Below are 19,570 nucleotides of genomic sequence, written 5' to 3' on the forward strand. Positions count from 1 at the left end.
GATTTTGTGATTTATTGTGACGCATCAAAGCAAGGTCTCGGTTGTGTATTAATGCAACGAACAAAGGTGATTGCTTATGCGTCTAGACAATTGAAGATTCACGAGCAAAATTATACGACGCATGATTTGGAATTAGGCGCGGTTGTTTTTGCATTAAAGACTTGGAGGCACTACTTATATGGGGTCAAAAGTATTATATATACCGACCACAAAAGTCTTCAACACATATTTAATCAGAAACAACTGAATATGAGGCAGCGTAGGTGGATTGAATTGTTGAATGATTACGACTTTGAGATTCGTTACCACCCGGGGAAGGCAAATGTGGTAGCCGACGCCTTGAGCAGGAAGGACAGAGAACCCATTCGAGTAAAATCTATGAATATAATGATTCACAATAACCTTACTACTCAAATAAAGGAGGCGCAACAAGGAGTTTTAAAAGAGGGAAATTTAAAGGATGAAATACCCAAAGGATAGGAGAAGCATCTTAATATTCGGGAATACGGAACCCGGTATAGGGCTGAAACGATTTGGGTACCAAAATTTGGAGATATGAGAGAAATGGTACTTAGAGAAGCTCATAAAACCAGATACTCAATACATCCTGGAACGGGGAAGATGTACAAGGATCTCAAGAAACATTTTTGGTGGCCGGGTATGAAAGCCGATGTTGCTAAATACGTAGGAGAATGTTTGACGTGTTCTAAGGTTAAAGCTGAGCATCAGAAACCATCAGGTCTACTTCAACAACCCGAAATCCCGGAATGGAAATAGGAAAACATTACCATGGATTTCATCACTAAATTGCCAAGGACTGCAAGTGGTTTTGATAGTATTTGGGTAATAGTTGATCATCTCACCAAATCAGCACACTTCCTGCCAATAAGAGAAGATGATAAGATGGAGAAGTTAGCACGACTATATTTGAAGGAAGTCGTCTCCAGACATGGAATACCAATCTCTATTCTCTCTGATAGGGATGGCAGATTTATTTCAAGATTCTGGCAGACATTACAGCAAGCATTAGGAACTCGTCTAGACATGAGTACTGCCTATCATCCACAAACTGATGGGCAGAGCGAAAGGACGATACAAATGCTTGAAGACATGCTACGAGCTTGTGTTATTGATTTCGGAAACAGTTGGGATCGACATCTACCGTTAGCAGAATTTTCCTACAACAACAGCTACCATTCAAGCATTGAGATGGCGCCGTTTGAAGCACTTTATGGTAGAAAGTGCAGGTCTTCGATTTGTTGGAGTGAAGTGGGGGATAGACAGATTACGGGTTAGGAGATAATACAAGAAACTACCGAGAAAATCATCCAAATTCAACAAAGATTAAAAACCGCCCAGAATCGACAAAAGAGCTACGCGGACAGTAAAAGAAAAGATATAGAGTTTGAAATTGGAGAAATGGTCATGCTTAAGGTTTCACCTTGGAAAGGCGTTGTTCAATTTGGTAAACGGGGGAAACTAAATCCAAGGTACATTGGACCATTCAAGATTATAGATCGTGTCGGACCAGTAGCTTACCAACTGGAGCTACCTCAACAACTCGCGGCTGTACATAACACTTTCCACGTCTCAAATTTGAAGAAATGTTTTGCTAAAGAAGATCTCACTATTCCGTTGGACGAAATCCAAATCAATGAAAAACTTCAATTCATTGAAGAACCCGTCGAAATAATGGATCGTGAGGTTAAAAGACTTAAACAAAACAAGATACCGATTGTTAAGGTTCGATGGAATGCTCGTAGAGGACTCGAGTTCACCTAGGAGCGTGAAGATCAGATGAAGAAGAAATACCCGTATTTATTTACAGAAGATACGTCAACACCTCCAACTGCTTAAAATTTCGGGACGAAATTTATTTAACGGGTAGATACTGTAGTGACCCGAACTTTTCCATGTTTATATATATATTAAATGAAATTTTTATTTACATGATTAAGTGTTTCCAACATGTTAATCAATCAAACTTGTTAAGACTTGATTAATTGAAATAGGTTTCATATAGACAATTGACCACCCAAGTTGACCGGTGATTCACGAACGTTAAAACTTGTAAAAACTATACGATGACATATATATGGTTATATATATAGTTAACATGATTTTATTATAAGTATGTATCTCATTAGGTATTTTAACAATGAGTTATATACATAAAAATGAGACTATTAATTTAAGAAACTCGAAAACGATATATATAACGATTATCGTTATAACAACATCTTCCTAGGTACATATGAATCATATTAAGATATTGATACACTTGGTTAATTATTTTAAATGATAAGTAAATATATTATTAAGTGTATTAACAATGAAATACATATGTAAAAATAAGACTACTAACTTAATGATTTCGAAACGAGACATATATGTAACGATTATCGTTGTAACGGCATTTAACTGTATATATATCATACTAAGATATATTATATATCATAATATCATGATAATATAATAATTTAACATCTCATTTGTTATAATAAACAATGGGTTAACAACATTCAACAAGATCGTTAACCTAAAGGTTTCAAAACAACATTTACATGTAACGACTAACGATGACTTAATTACTCAGTTAAAATGTATATACATGTAGTGTTTTAATATGTATTCATACACTTTTGAAAGACTTCAAGACACTTATCAAAATACTTCTACTTAACAAAAATGCTTACAATTACATCCTCGTTCAGTTTCATCAACAATTCTACTCGTATGCACCCGTATTCGTACTCGTACAATACACAGCTTATAGATGTATGTACTATTAGTATATACACTCCAATGATTAGCTATTAGCAGCCCATGTGAGTCACCTAACACATGTGGGAACCATCATTTGGCAACTAGCATGAAATATCTCATAAAATTACAAAAATATGAGTAATCATTCATGACTTATTTACATGAAAACAAAATTACATATCCTTTATATCTAATCCATACACCAACGACCAAAAACACCTACAAACACTTTCATTCTTCAATTTTCTTCATCTAATTGATCTCTCTCAAGTTCTATCTTCAAGTTCTAAGTGTTCTTCATAAATTCCAAAAGTTCTAGTTTCATAAAATCAAGAATACTTCCAAGATTGCAAGTTTACTTCCAAGTTTTCTAAATCCATTCCAAGTAATTATCCAAGATCAAGAAACCTTTGTTACTTACAGTAGGTTATCTTTATAATACAAGGTAATAATCATATTCAAACTTTAATTCAATTTCTATAACTATAACAATCTTATTTCGAGTAGAAATCTTACTTGAAATTATTTTCGTGTCATGATTCTGCTTCAAGAACTTTCAAGCCATCCAAGTATCCTTTGAAGCTAGATCTATTTTTCTCATTTCCAGTAGGTTTATCCAAGGAACTTGAGGTAGTAAAGATGTTCATAACATCATTCGATTCATACATATAAAGCTATCTTATTCGAAGGTTTAAACTTGTAATCACTAGAACATAGTTTAGTTAATTCTAAACTTGTTCGCAAATAAAAGTTAATCCTTATAACTTGACTTTTAAAATAAACTAAACACATGTTATATATCTATATTATATGCTAACTTAATGATTTAAAACCTGGAAACACGAAAAACACCGTAAAACCGGATTTACGCCGTCGTAGTAACACCGCGGGCTGTTTTGGGTTAGTTAATTTAAAACTATGATAAACTTTGATTTAAAAGTTGTTATTCTGGTAAAATGATTTTTATTATGAACATGAAACTATATCCAAAAATTATGGTTAAACTCAAAGTGGAAGTATGTTTTCTAAAATGGTCATCTAGACGTCGTTCTTTCGACTGAAATGACTACCTTTACAAAAATGACTTGTAACTTATTTTTCCGACTATAAACCTATACTTTTTATGTTTATATTCATAAAATAGAGTTCAATATGAAACCATAGCAATTTTATTCACTCAAAACGGATTTAAAATGAAGAAGTTATGGGTAAAACAAGATTGGATAATTTTTCTCATTTTAGCTACGTGAAAATTGGTAACAAATCTATTCCAACCATAACTTAATCAACTTGTATTGTATATTATGTAATCTTGAGATACCATAGACACGTATACAATGTTTCAACCTATCATGTCGACACATCTATATTTATTTCGGAACAACCATAGACACTCTATATGTGAATGTTGGAGTTAGCTATACAGGGTTGAGGTTGATTTCAAAATATATATAGTTTGAGTTGTGATCAATACTGAGATACGTATACACTGGGTCGTGGATTGATTCAAGATAATATTTATCGATTTATTTTTGTACATCTAACTGTGGACAACTAGTTGTAGGTTACTAACGAGGACAGCTGACTTAATAAACTTAAAACATCAAAATATATTAAAAGTGTTGTAAATATATTTTGAACATACTTTGATATATATGTATATATTGTTATAGGTTCGTGAATCAACCAGTGGCTAAGTCTTACTTCCCGACGAAGTAAAAATCTGTGAAAGTGAGTTATAGTCTCACTTTTAAAATCTAATATTTTTGGGATGAGAATACATGCAGGTTTTATAAATGATTTACAAAATAGACACAAGTAAGTGAAACTATATTCTATGGTTGAATTATCGAAATCGAATATGCCCCTTTTTATTAAGTCTGGTAATCTAAGAATTAGGGAACAGACACCCTAATTGACGCGAATCCTAAAGATAGATCTATTGGGCCTAACAAACCCCATCCAAAGTACCAGATGCTTTAGTACTTCGAAATTTATATCATATCCGAAGGGTGTCCCGAAATGATGGGGATATTCTTATATATGCATCTTGTTAATGTCGGTTACCAGGTGTTCACCATATGAATGATTTTTATCTCTATGTATGGGATGTGTATTGAAATATGAAATCTTGTGGTCTATTGTTACGATTTGATATATATAGGTTAAACCTATAACTCACCAACATTTTTGTTGACGTTTAAAGCATGTTTATTCTCAGGTGAATACTAAGAGCTTCCACTGTTGCATACTAAAATAAGGACAAGATTTGGAGTCCATGTTTGTATGATATTGTGTAAAAACTGCATTCAAGAAACTGATTTCGATGTAACAAATTTGTATTGTAAACCATTATGTAATGGTCGTGTGTAAACAGGATATTTTAGATTATCATTATTTGATAATCTACGTAAAGCTTTTTAAACCTTTATTTATGAAATAAAGGTTATGGTTTGTTTTAAAAATGAATGCAGTCTTTGAAAAACGTCTCATATAGAGGTCAAAACCTCGCAACGAAATCAATTAATATGGAACGTTTTTAATCAATAAGAATGGGACATTTCAATTATGATAGACATACTTATCGAATAACCAAGGTATACCAAGAAGCAAATGACAAGCATCCATAGGAATAACATCACAAGTGATCTCATCTTGATAAACAGTACCAATAGAAAATGGAACAGTAACTTGGCGAGTAACCTTTACCTCACTGCCTTGGTTAAGCCATTGAAGTTTGTATGGATGAGGATGCTTCTTTGTAACCAGCTCAAGCTTTTCCACCATGTGAGCAGATGCTGCATTTGTACAGCTGCCTCCATCAACAATCAGGCTGCACACTTTGCCCTTGACTGTGCACCTTGAATGAAAGATGTTTTCACGCTGGCTCTTATCTTCAATAGTCTTAGCCGAGTGCATTACTCTTCGAACCACTAAAAATTCTCCAATATCAGCAGTAACAAACTCTTCACTATCAGACTCATCATATGCTGGTTCAGTTTCAAAAACCCCTTCCAAATCTTCAATCTCCTTTAGTGTAAGGGCACGCTGGTTAGGACATTGAGCTTGAAAATGCCCAAATTCATGGCACTTGAAGCATTTCCTTCTATCATCTTTAGGACCAGCTACAACCTACTCTTTACCTTTAGATGCTACCTCGTTATGCCTAGGCAGCATAGATGATTGACCCTTCATAGGCAGCACAGCTGGCTTGGAATAAGACTTAAAATTAATTTTCTTCTTTGCTTGTTTCTCTACTTGAATAGCCAGCTTGCAAGCACTCTTAAATGTTCATAGAGGCTGCATTTCAACTTGATCAGCAATAAAAGCATTTAAACCTCCAACGAATCTTGCTATAGTGTGTTCTTCAGCTTCTTTGACATTGGTACGAATTTTGAGCTGCTCAAACTCTCTGATGTAATCAACAACATTCATGCTGCCTTGTTTTAGTGTATTCATCTGGATATACAGATCTTGCTTGTAAGCTTGAGGAACAAATCTCTTTTGCATACACTCTTTTAACTTGGACCAGGTTTTGATTGTTTTCTTTCCTTCATACTGCCTTTCCCTTTTCAGATTATCATACCACATTGAAGCATACTTCTTTAATCTAATTACAGCAACTTTAAAGGCCTTTTTATCATCATAGCCCTTAACCTCCATAATTCTATCCATGGCCTGAACCCATTTAAAGTTGAAAGGACCCGTTCAAATACATTATAAACGATTCACAATAGTTGATTACATCGCGAGGTATTTGACCTCTATATGATACATTTTACTAACGTTGCAATCGTTTTAAAAGAGAAACTTTCATTATAACAAAAGTTGGCAGGCATGCATACTAATTCATAATATTCACTATCTAACTATAATTGACTTAATAATAATCTTGATGAACTCAATGACTCGAATGGAACGTCTTTCGAAATATGCCATGAATGACTCCAAGTAACATCTTTAAAATGAGCAAATGCACAGCGGAAGATTTCTTTAACACCTGAGAATAAACATGCTTTAAAGTGTCAACCAAAAGGTTGGTGAGTTCATTAGTTTATCATAAACGATCATTTTCATCATTTTAATAGACCACAAGATTTTCATTTCTCATAAATACACATCTCGTATCAGGCATTTCGCAAACTGCATAGAGATAAAAATCATTCATATGGATTGAACACCTGGTAACCGACCTTAACAAGATGCATATAGAATATCCCCCAGTATACAGAGCGCAGCTAATATACTAAATAATACCTCGAAGTACTAAAGCATCCATACCCTGGATGGGGCTCGTTGGGCCCGATAGATCTACCTTTAGGATTCGCGTCAATTAGGGGTCATTTCCCGAATTCTTAGGTTACCAGACTTGAAGGGCGATATTCGGTTTAATAATCTAACCATATAATGTAGTTTTGATTACTTGTGTCTATTTCGTCAAACATTTATAAAAGTTGCGCATGTATTCTCAGCCCAAAAATATAAAGGGTAAAAAGGCAAATGAAACTCACCATACAGTATTTCGTAGTACATATAACGTCATTGAACAAGTGCAAGGTTGGCCTCGGATTCACGAACCTAAATTAATTATGTATATTTATATGTTGGTCAATATTTGTCTAACAATTTAGGTTAAGTCATAGTGTACCACAATCCTAATGATCGAGACTAATATGCAAAAGTCAACAAAAGTCAATTTGACTCAAAATGATTTCCAAAATTTATACATGATTATTATATAGTTTAAATAAAGTCGTTTTATATTTTTAAATATTTTTAACAGATTTTATTATAGTAAATAATATAATTCATTTATTAATAAATAAAATTTTATATTAAAATTTACATAATAAAAATATACTTTTATATTTCTTAAGTAATAAAATTTATATAGTTCATTTAATATCATAAAAATAATATGATAGGTTTTATTAATGTAATTATATTATACGTAGTAAAATATCTTGGTATCGTATATTTATTTGATAAAATAATATCGATAATAACAATATTACGTAGAAATTGTATTATTTTGTAATAATAGTAATCATAATAATGATAATAATAGTAATCATAATAATTAGGTGTTACTAATATTAGTTTTAATTATAATAATACTAATAATAATAAATATTATGATAATATTAACGATAATACTAATAACTATTTTAATGATAATAATAATACTAATACTAATTATAACGATCGTAAAAATAACAATTTTTAATGATACTACCTTTTATTGATAATGATAATAATAATAATAATAATAATAATAATAATAATAATAATAATAATAATAATAATAATAATAATAATAATAATAATAATTAAATAAAAACTATAATGACGATAATAACTACGATAATAATAATCATTTTTAATAATAATACAAAAATTCAATTGACTATAACTTCTAATCCGTTCATCGAAACCATTCGATTTCTAAATGAAAAGTTCTTAATTTTTCGCTAGCTTTCCAACGATATGCATATCTTATACCTTATCTCAACCGCATATGTAACTAGTTCATAATCTATCGTCAACTATTTAACGACAATATTAAATATACAAGCATGCATGATCCTATATACTCGAGCACTAATCAGGGATACACTATTAATACATAAAAGTTAAGTTATGAGTGCTCACGTATCAATATTGGGACTCAATATTGCAGGAAAGTACTTAGACGCAATGGAGATGATAAACACTAGGTTGGCCTCACGAGCATACCCCCAAACTATACTCATAACCTCCATAGCTATAACCCATAATTTCTTTAGCCCTATCCCACTCGAAAAACCCGTCTTGAAATAATTCGTTCATGACCTCGTCGTAGTATTTTATGTATAATACTACTAATAATAATACTCCTAACCATAAGATTAATAATAATATTAATCTTAATAATAATAATAATAATATTTAATATTAATAAATATATATAAATCTATATTTATACGAAGTGTGGAAGGAATGATTCACAGAAACAAAGAAACGCTCGATTTATAGGAAATTAGCCTCACCTACCTCTCATGCGATTGCATGAGGTTGTGAGGGGACTCCCATGCAATCGCATGAGGCCCAATTCCATCTCATAATGCAATTGCAACTCTGCCGACACCGATAGTTTATTATTATATATAAATGATTAATTAATCTATATAATTATTTAAATATTATATTATATTTACGTTCATGGTAAAAATATAATTTTTACTAAAATGACACGGACGTTGTTACTCGACTCATGTATCGTTTTCGGTTTCTCGAACGCATTTTCGTACGTTTAGAAAACTAGCCTTTTAAGTTACGCGACGTGTACCCTTATTAATAATTTGACTTATTCATCAATAAATTATCTTATAATAAATGTACTTTATAAAATTGAGCGTTGTGGTCATTTGCTTCTATAAATCAGTGGCTCGTTGTTTGTCCAAGTATATTATTTTAAATCAGGACGTTTTATGACTAAGTGTAAATATATATTTTATTATATATTCATTTCGAAATATAAATTTGGGACAATATATAATATATAGTTTTTTAAAACTAATAATATTCAAATTTATATATTTTGAAATCGTTTAAGTAATAAGAAATATTATTTCGTAACATTTGTATTTTTAAAGTTTAAAATTGATATACTTTATTTATATAAAAAAAATGTTTACAAAGTCATTTTAATATTCCAATTACTTTATATTCCAAATCATTTTATCACAAAGGATATAATAGTAGAAGTTGTTATGTCATAAGACGTTCTTAAAAAGTCTATTATATTGAAATGACGTTTTCGTTTATGAACGTAAAATCATATATAAATCATATCAGGTTTTAACTTCTAGTTTAATCATGACTCGTAGCATTAAGTCTAAAGGAAAAATCAAACGTAAGGAATCATCTTAATATAAAATGTCAATCTATTTAACTTGTCAATATCTATTTTCTAATTTACCTATATTCCCTAATTTCACTTTCACAATATCTAATATGAAGGTTAATTAATTTATCTTATCAACAGTCACGAGGCAATTATTGTAAGGCATGTATTGGAATTTAACAGAAATTTTTACCAATCTGACTTGCTCTCGCTACTTGACACTTTGTCCTTACTCGAAGATCACTTTACCATTTTTTTTCCGAATATCGTTAAAAGGAAAGGTTTTCTAATTCAAAGTGGACCTCTCAATAGAGACTCGTAATCATAATTCAATGTATCTAATAATTCAATCATTTGATATTATATTCTAATTCCATCGCTAATCATATTGAAACAAATACGTTCATGTAAAGTATTATTCGTTTAGTACTTTGTTAATGTTTCAAGTTAATATATACACATATACCTATAATCATATCCGTTCATTTAATGGTTCGTGAATCATTGGAATTTGGTCGGGGTTAAATGAATGTATAAACATAGTTTAAAATTCTTAACAAACTTTGCTTATCATGTCGGAATAATGTAAAGATTAAAGTTTAAATTTGGTCGGAAATTTCCGGGTCGTCACAAAAGTAATCTTCAGGATTAGAGGACCCTTCAAAATCAGGTGGATCTATCTTGATATCTTTCAAATCATCAGCTCTTTTCTTACGCCTTCTTTTTTGTTGTGAAGAAGCATGAGATCCATCAGTAGATCCATGGCTACCATCTTCAGATTCAGTACTAGAAGACACAATGGTTGTATCTTCATTTTCAGATCTGGTTCTATTTCTTCTTGGCACACCATCTTCCAACAAATCAACCATTCTTTCCATCTGATGTTGTAGAGCTTCATTAGCTCTATCTCTTCTGAGATTATGAGCTTCTTCAAGAGTCATGTTTCTAGGAATCTCAGCCATTTCAAATCAGATATGAAAATAAGCTTTTCAGCTCAAAAACAGAGTATGAACTGAAACAACAATAAAAAAAATGATAAGAAAGCTTCGATTGAACAACCTAAGCTCTGATACCACTTTGATGCGTGATTATGACTTTAAAAACGCAATTTAGAACAAGCTTTCTTCACCCAACAGATCTGAACACGAAACACCCAATTTGTAACAGTAACAGTCCTAAAACATAGTATAAAAACTCTGAATAAGAACACAAAGAATAGAAGAATCTAAACTCCAAATTGATAAAGATACCACCACAATTAGAGATCTAGAAACACTCCAAATCTTCAACTACAGCTGATAAAGATTTCACCACAACTATAATATCATATATGAAGATTTGAATTTCACCACAATGTTTGATAAAGTAACACCACAAATACTGATAAAGAAACCACTCTTAGCCACCGGAATCAAAGATTCGTAAAGACACGGAGATTTTGTAAATAGATGAGCTCTATCAAACTTTCATTCATTCATCAACTGAGTTTTACAATTACAAGAGCTCTCTATTTATAGGATAAGCTTAACAGCTATTTTCTAGATAAGACAAAAAACATAAAAAGGAAATGGAGATAAAAAGGACAAACAATTACAAATTAGCCAATAAGAATAAAGGACACAATCTGCAAAAGTCTGTCATTTGGTAGTGCTCCTCCCATGATAAAAAGAAGCCAATGATAGATAAGAATCTTCCTTGGACAGCTGAACATTCTAGAACAGCCACGCACGTGTTAAACACATGACCTGACCGGTTTATTGAAAGCATTAGATAAACTTTGAATCGTATCAGCAAGCTGGCCCTTTAGAAAGAAAATAGCGTCGCCTGCTGGTTGAACTAAGTTTCGTGTGCTGGTTGAACTTAAAATTCTTCAGCTGGTTGAACTAGCTGGCTCGTCTAAGTATAACTTTGCTGGTTCGATTTGCTGGTTACCCGGCTGAGTGAATTAAAGCTTTACTGGCTGAACTAAGCTCATTTGCTGGTTCGGCTAGCTGATTCTTCTTAATTGATGGCTTGCCTTCAACTATCAAAAACTTTATTCATGAAAACATAACTACTTTAGTTTAAGGACTGAAGTAGGGTAACCCCTGAGCTTCTTGGACCAGCTCCGAAAACACTTAAGTGATAAGAAAGGGATGGCAACACAACCATGACTTGACCAGCTTCGGGTGTAACATCATTTGAGCTCGTGCTGGTTGTGTTGCTGGTTACATTGCCCAGCTCACCCGCATCAGTTCTTTTCCTTGACTTTTCCCAACGGATTTCTCTTGTTTCTCGGAGCATATAGCAATCGGATCAAATATATAATAAGGGTATTATATTATGTTAATACTCAAATACCTCACGTCCTCACTGTTACGATTATATAGAGTTGTTACATTATCATGACTTAGAACCTTCAACATAATAGTTAGAAAAATGATCACGATACCATTAAGCCAATTATCTAAATTGATCAATGTATTTAATTTGATTATGCATTTAGTGTTTTTGGTGGTGTATTGGGTTAACTAGTCAAAAAGGTTGGTGTTAAGAGCCTTTTATCTACTACTCGTAACATTGTTTATTTTTCCTTTTTAATAAGAGTTTGTGTTCAGATCATTATTTGTATACTCCGTATAGAGATTCAAATGAATTTAACTTTTAAATTGAGATTCAAGAGATGACCCGACAATCGTGGTTGAAAAAAAAATCCTTTTTTCAAAAATTAATTTTTTTTGAATTTTTTTCTATTTTTTTTTCAGTCACATGTGATTGGATTTAATATGCAGTAAATCACATGTGATTTTGCATGCCAATCACATGTAGGGATGAGCAGAAGTACCAATTTACCGATCCCGTACCGGTACCGACCCGGTACCGGTACCGTTTTACCGGACCGAATGGTAAACGGGACCGGTTCCGGTTCCAGTTTTTTTGGCTTTTCGATTTCGGTACATAAGATGCGGTACCGGTACGGTACCGGGAAATTCCCGTATTGTCCCGTATTACTACAAATGGAAATAAGTTAAGTTATTGTTGAAAGCCTAAGGTCAAATAATGTGTAGAATATAATGTATAAAATCTCATATAATATTTGGACTCAGATTTGGCACACTAGTTCACTTGTACCAACTTTAAAATTTTTGGGTAATTCACGCAAGCTCAACTAGACCTGATTTTGGCGTGTACTTGAGTTTCCATATTGACCTGCTAACCGAATCTGTCTGACGGACCATTTTATTATCTCTCATGTCAACTTATTACATTCATTCGAGTGGTCTCCATATTGAGTTTCCATATTGACCCAGATGTATTGGCTTTATGTGGAAGAGCAATTGAAAACATGCGTTCAGATGTGCAGCATCTTCTTTCTCATAAAATGATGCTGTTTTAGTATAAAATGATGTTGTTTTTTGTATGAATGATATTGTTTGAAGTCCATATTTTTTGCAGTCCAAATTCGGTACTAACAGGTAAAATACCAAAAATTACCGGTACCGAACCGGTACCGGTTTTGTAAAAACGGTACGGTACCGGTATTCGAAATTGGGTAAATTCGGTACCGGTACTTTTCGGTTCTGGTACGGTTCGGTACCGGTTCCGTACCGTGCTCATCCCTAATCACATGTGATTGTAAAACTCAATCACATGTGATTCTGCATGTCAAATTCAATCACATGTGATTGAAAAAAATATTTTTTAGAAAATAAAATATTTTTTGAATTTTTTTTCAATCACATGTGATTGTCGCAACACATATCGCATTCTGATTGATTATTTAGATTTCAAAGAGATTGTTGAATTCACATGATTACAACTCACTCAGTATATTACAACTCCGTATTACAATAATGTCTATGTGGTGGCGATATTTATAAAATAATACGGATTAAAATAAATCCTTATTTAAAAAATAATAGAGAGATGATTCTCACACACCACTTTTTAATCCATGTACACCTAATTACCTATTATACCCTTAATTATACTTACAATAATAATATAAGTTCGACTCCCTAGATTAATCCAGGGATATAACTGTAAATTTATGAGACAAAAGTATACATAGATTAAAAAGTGGTGTGTGAGGATCACCTTACAAAATAATATAATAAAAAGTCGTTATTTTATATTTAAAAAATGTGCGTAGAGGGTCCCACAAGGGTCAATATCGTCAGCGTCAACAACCTGCCTGCACCTTCAGCCCTGCTTCCACTTATTATATTCCTAATTTAATCAAAATTTCCGCATTTTTCCATATTCAAAATTAGTTCAAATTCATACCTAACTAACAGTCTATTTTCTCTCCTAATTCAACTAATTCCTCTAATTCCTGCTACTAACGGTATGTTTTCGAATCCTAATTGTTTACTTGAATTCCATTTGATATTGCATTAATTTAATTTTGCTCTACTAATACGTTTGATTGACGTGAATCATAAAATTTTAATTGAAGCTCAATATGCATAATCGGTTAGCTAATTTTGATATCGAGATCATATTTGCTATTATTTTCTATTTCACTTTTTATTTTAATTCCATTTTGTATCATCTCATATCTGATAATACAGTAATATATATAGATATTGCTTCATTAGGTTAATTAATTAAATGCTGTACAATTACTGTTTTACTTTAACTTTTTATATGGTAGTTATTTAATTTATTAATGAATAATTTGAGGTGAAATTGTTGAAGAGCAAAATCTAATTTAATTTAATTTAATTTTAATCTATCAATTATTGAAAAGTTTGATAATTCAGTATGTGTGAATTGCGAAAGTTACGCGGGCAGTTGGAAAGGGTGTTTCGATATCATTAACTTAACTTATACTCAAAGAATTTACCCTATACACAATTGCTTTTTGAACAGCCTAACAACCAGAAAAAGGTCACTGTTGGAAGACCGAATTTAGCCTGCAAATGATCCGAACATGATACTTTTGTAATTCAAGTTATTGGAACGAGCTTGATTTACATAAGTGAGGATGAAGGGATTAACATTTGTTCTTCTAAATGTTATCACAGTTTTACTTATGGTTGGTAGATCAAAAGGGGATCCCAGAAACCAAATAGTCAAATTGTTATGTAATAACGAGACGGAAAACAATCAAACAGATTTCAGCTCGAACTTTATTCAAACAACGGAAAAGATTGGCAGTGATATACGGTCTTCGCATTTTGCAACAGCAAAAACAGGCACTGCACCTGATGCCAATTATGGACTTGTTCAATGTTATGGTGATTTAACTACAACCGACTGTATCTTATGCTATGACTCAGCACATTATGTTGTTTCCGGTTGCTTTCCGTATACTGGTGCTACTCTTTATCAAGATGGTTGCTTTATGCGATTTCAGAACTATAGTTTTTATGAGGAGTATGTTGGACCAGGTGATACTCATATATGCGGGAATAGTTCAATTACGAGTAGCGTGTTTCAAGATTCAGTTAAAAAGGCTGTGGAAAACGCTGTGAGTGGTGCGTTGATAAGTGGTGACTATTTTGCAAGAGAAGCGATGGTGTCTCGGCGCGTAAATGAGTCGGTGTACGTGTTGGCGAATTGTTGGAAGACGTTGAATGCAAGTTCTTGTAGGACTTGTTTGGATAAAGCTTCTGAATCGATAGTTCAATGTTTGCCTTCGTCTGAGGGACGTGCGTTGATGACTGGATGTTTCATGAGGTATTCCGATACCGACTTTCTCAATGCCATACCAGTCAGACGCAAAAACAAAGGTAGTAATGAGTTTTTCACAAATCGATAATTAGTGTAATATAATTACTGTATAATATCATGCGTGATAATATTTATTGATTGTTTTTTCAGGGAAGATGATAGCTATAGTTTCAGCTGTAGTTAGTTCCATGGTGATTCTTGTAGTTGCATTATTGATTGGTTTATATGTATGGAGAAGAAGATGGATACAACAGAAACGAACAGGTATATACCAAGAAAACAATCTTAAATCCTTCACAATTAAAGGGATGATAACTAGAAATGAAGCATATGCTGAAATTGAAATTTGAACTAATTTTTATGTTCAGGTTCATATGATGCTAAGAAACTGGCGAAAATTCTTACTGATAGTAGCTTGAACTTCAAATACTCCACTATCGAGAAAGCCACGGGCTCTTGGGACGATTCTAATAAGCTCGGGGAAGGAGGATTTGGGACCGTTTACAAGGTAGTACTTTAGTACACATGATATATTTATTAAAAAAAACCTTTTTGGAACATAAACTTACTGTTTTTTTAAGGTTACTGATGTATCTGGAAATTTTACAGGGTGTTCTTCCAGATGGAAGAGAGATTGCTGTGAAGAGGCTTTTCTTCAACAACAAATTTAGAGCAGCAGATTTCTATAACGAAGTTAACATGATTAGTAGCGTTGAACATAAGAATCTTGTTAGGCTGTTAGGGTGCAGTTGTTCAGGGCCAGAAAGTTTTCTTGTATATGAGTATCTACCGAACATGAGCCTTGATCGTTTCATCTTTGGTATACACAACAATTTCAGATATACATTTTAATTTGATCGATGTAAACAAGTTAACTAGATTTATTCATCAGACTAGATTTAGCAAGATGGGTGGGTCAGGTAAGGTGGTTGAACACAATGGAATCAATCCATTAATAAGTACAAAAGTTGAAATTGTAACCTCCTTTTAAACTGTATCTTCTGATCAAGAATGTCAAATTCATGAAGTTGATGGAATTGATTTTTAATGCAGATGCAATAAAAGGTAAGGAGCTGAACTGGGAAAAGAGATTTGAGATTATAATTGGCACAACTGAAGGTCTTGTGTACCTTCATGAAAACAACAAGACGCGAATCATTCACAGAGATATTAAAGCTGCAAATATCTTGTTAGACTTAAGGCTTCGTGCTAAGATTGCTGATTTTGGTTTGGCTAGATCTTTTCAAGAAAATATGAGCCACATCAGCACCGCTATTGCAGGGACTCTGTAAGTACACATTTGGAAACTTTATTCTACCTTGTGATCCTCTTTTGTTTTGTAGAAAGAATTAATGTGTGCTTGATTCACATTATTTGACAAATGTGCACAAAAATAGCCCAAACAGAGCAAGCAAACAGATTATATACTAATCAGTACACAATTAAAAATCAATACCCATCAAAGTTAGATAAAAAAAAAAAAGCTGATGTGATTTACCCGTTTGATTCTACCAGTGGATATATGGCTCCAGAGTATTTAGCTCTTGGCCAATTAACTGAAAAGGCGGACATCTACAGTTACGGTGTGCTGTTACTGGAGATAGTTACCGGAATACAAAACAACAGAAGCAAAAACTCAGAATACTCGGACAGCTTAGTTGCAATTGTAAGTGTACAACCTCCTAAAAAACTTATACTTTCACCAAATTAATTTACTTTTTATATAATTTTGAAGTTATACACAAAAGAAGTGTATATTCTTAACATTCTCATGGTTGTTTTGTTTTCAATACAGGCGTGGAGGCATTTCAAACAAGGTACAGTTGAAGAAATTCTTGATCCAAACATAATGTTGCACACATACCCTAAACATAATTTCAAAAAGGAGGCCATAAAAGTGGTACACGTAGGACTCCTATGTACCCAAGAAGTTCCATCTTTAAGACCGTCGATATCAATGGCACTAAAAATGCTTGTAAAAGATGATGAGCCCTTACCCGCACCCTCTAATCCTCCGTTTATTGACGGAAATGAAATCGATGAATTGGAGGACAAAATACAACGTTACCATGACGACAAAGATTTCAACTCTGTTGCTACTGTTTCCCATAGTCAATTTTTCCCAAGGTAACACACTCAAACTTCAAAGTTAAAGGTTTCCCCATCGATTAAACTATCATGTAGTGATATCCCATCCACCATTTTTATAAAATTCAAGTGAAAGTTTAGAGTGTGTGAGTAGTTGGCAGAAGGTAACTTTGGTGTTAGAAAAACACGTGAGTGTACAAAGAACAAAGCTTTAACTTTCCATACATTTGTATAAAAGGAGATCAGTTTATAAATTTGTGTAAAAGTTTTGATCATTGTAAATATATACTGTTCCATACATGTATACAGACATAGAATTGGTGTCCTAATTAGACCCAATCGGTTTCTTAGTAATTTGTTTTTGTTTCCGCCGCTGTAACCCACTGGGCAGTTTGTCTTGCCTAAAAAACTTGTAAATCTGAGACAGTCTGTCCCTTTAATATGTAAGGGGTGCTAGTTGCAATGCATGAAAGAGGTACATCATAGTAGTATATTTTTATAAAAAAAATTATTGTGGCCAGGTTAGAAATGTTGAGAAGCCGGAATAACAGATATCAATAATGGATCATAATGATTGAACTGTTACAGTTTTTAAATACAGTTTGTTTAGTTAAGAATCTACATGCATGAATGCAAACTATAAGATTTATTTCAATCTTGATAAAAAGCAAGATGACCCATAACTGCTAACTGCAGTCTGCAATGTCTCCGCTGGTATCCAGTGCCGCTTCCTTTGATTTATAAAGCCGTTGTTGATTTGCTTTGAATCTAATCCTGTTGTTTCCGCTAACGTCATCTTATCACCCTCCTACATATTCATTCATTTTGTTCTTTACCAAAAGAATTAGCATCCAGTTGAACGTAATTAGATGCCGGAGTACTTATTTATATATTTCATGTACTGATTGTACTCGGTTTCAGGGAACTAATACGGCCTCCAAATCTGCGCAACAACATGTCCTTAAGAATTTAGTTAAACACATTAAAAAATGGGGTCATTTTGACCAATTCCTCATAGATTATTTGTTAGGTTAGTATGATCTTGATAAAGTTTGATCCATTAGAATTTAGTTAAGTTTGTAAATAGACAAAATTTCATTCATCGTTCCTGAATTTTACATCAAATTTGACTCCATATTCTTTTTCTTTTTTTTTTGTGTGCATTCCTCGCCCCTAATGTATCACAATTCTACATCCCTCGTCCTCCCGTCTAGATTCTGTCAATTTCAACCGTTTGTTCAGTCACGTGCAAAGCATGTAAGGGTAATTTTGTCTTTTTATTTTATTTCTTTTCTTTATTATTTAACTTATCTTCTCATCCTCATCCCCATCCCCATCCCCATCCCCAAATTAAAAACCCTAATTTTATACTTTCATAAAATCAAACAAATCAAATTATATAAGTGTTGGGCCGACCATGTCTTCTTCTCGGCGACACCAGAACCATTTGGCGTAAATATGCACCAAGAATATAAAGATGACGATTGCGGACAACGTGACGATTGTAAATCAAGATTTTTCCGGTGAGTTCAATTACTTGTGAATCATGGTAAGGGCTCATCTTCAGGTTGAAAATTTTATGTAAAGCTACAAACTTTTAGGTGGGTTTCTGGTTTATATGGAAACCCAATAGGGGATTTAGGTAAAAGCTCAAATATTGATATAAAGAAAATAAATATGAATCGGAGAAATGTGTTTCTGATAGTTTGCTAAATTATTAAGAAATAAACCGGATTTGGGGGTAAGAGAATGGTCAATTAGGAAGAGTGGTTTTGAAATAGTGGAAGAATTAAAATATGTATTTTATGGAATAAGGAAAGAAGTTTAAATGGAGAAGGTTTTTATTCATGGAAATCGTGATATCTGCGATTTAATTAGATTATTATTCGATGAATGACATCTTGCAAGGATACAAGAAGTTAAACTTATAAGTATGGCTGTGATAACGATAAATGAAGAGTGAAGAAAGTGATGATGATATACTGGATATTGGATTTTGGATAAACTAAACAAAATGGATATTGGATAACAAATTTATAATTTGATTTGTTGATTTTATAAAAGTATAAAATTAAGGTTTTTAATTTGGAAATGATGAAGATTGAAGATGGAAGATGATAAGGACGAGGGTGAAAAGAAAATTTAAATAATAAGAAAAGAAATAAAATAAAA

General features: G+C 32.7%; 2 protein-coding genes across 2 annotated transcripts in view; one reads left to right on the forward strand and one right to left on the reverse strand.

The window, feature by feature from the left end:
* The window catches only part of LOC139842379 (uncharacterized), a 125,482-nt gene extending 119,257 nt beyond the window's left edge, over positions 1–6,225 (reverse strand). Inside the window, exons 1-2 of the mRNA XM_071832526.1 lie at positions 6,079–6,225; positions 5,551–5,814 (exon numbers count right to left, since the gene is read on the reverse strand). Of these exons, the coding sequence (XP_071688627.1) occupies positions 5,551–5,814; positions 6,079–6,225 (411 nt within the window). The remainder of the gene's footprint in view (positions 1–5,550; positions 5,815–6,078) is intronic.
* Positions 6,226–13,951: 7,726 nt separating this feature from the next.
* Positions 13,952–17,881, forward strand: LOC139844652 (cysteine-rich receptor-like protein kinase 2). Its single transcript, XM_071834882.1, has 8 exons — positions 13,952–13,979; positions 14,507–15,369; positions 15,461–15,574; positions 15,679–15,818; positions 15,920–16,130; positions 16,364–16,598; positions 16,826–16,976; positions 17,106–17,881. The coding sequence occupies exons 2-8, from the start codon at positions 14,622–14,624 to the stop codon at positions 17,439–17,441; spliced, it is 1,935 nt and encodes a 644-aa protein (XP_071690983.1). The 5' UTR covers positions 13,952–13,979; positions 14,507–14,621; the 3' UTR covers positions 17,442–17,881.
* Positions 17,882–19,570: the final 1,689 nt, after the last annotated feature.

This window comes from Rutidosis leptorrhynchoides, chromosome 4 (genome assembly GCF_046630445.1).
Source record: "Rutidosis leptorrhynchoides isolate AG116_Rl617_1_P2 chromosome 4, CSIRO_AGI_Rlap_v1, whole genome shotgun sequence".
In the NCBI taxonomy this organism is placed as follows: Eukaryota; Viridiplantae; Streptophyta; class Magnoliopsida; order Asterales; family Asteraceae; genus Rutidosis; species Rutidosis leptorrhynchoides.

What these genes read in the sequence shown, in the direction of transcription:
- LOC139844652 (XM_071834882.1), top strand. Translation starts at nt 14,622, where the DNA reads ATGAAGGGATTAACATTTGTTCTTCTAAATGTTATCACAGTTTTACTT. An exon ending in GATTTGGGACCGTTTACAAG is followed by an intron (nt 15,819 to 15,919) that starts GTAGTACTTTAG and finishes GAAATTTTACAG; the next exon opens with GGTGTTCTTCCAGATGGAAG. An exon ending in CCTTGATCGTTTCATCTTTG is followed by an intron (nt 16,131 to 16,363) that starts GTATACACAACA and finishes TTTTTAATGCAG; the next exon opens with ATGCAATAAAAGGTAAGGAG.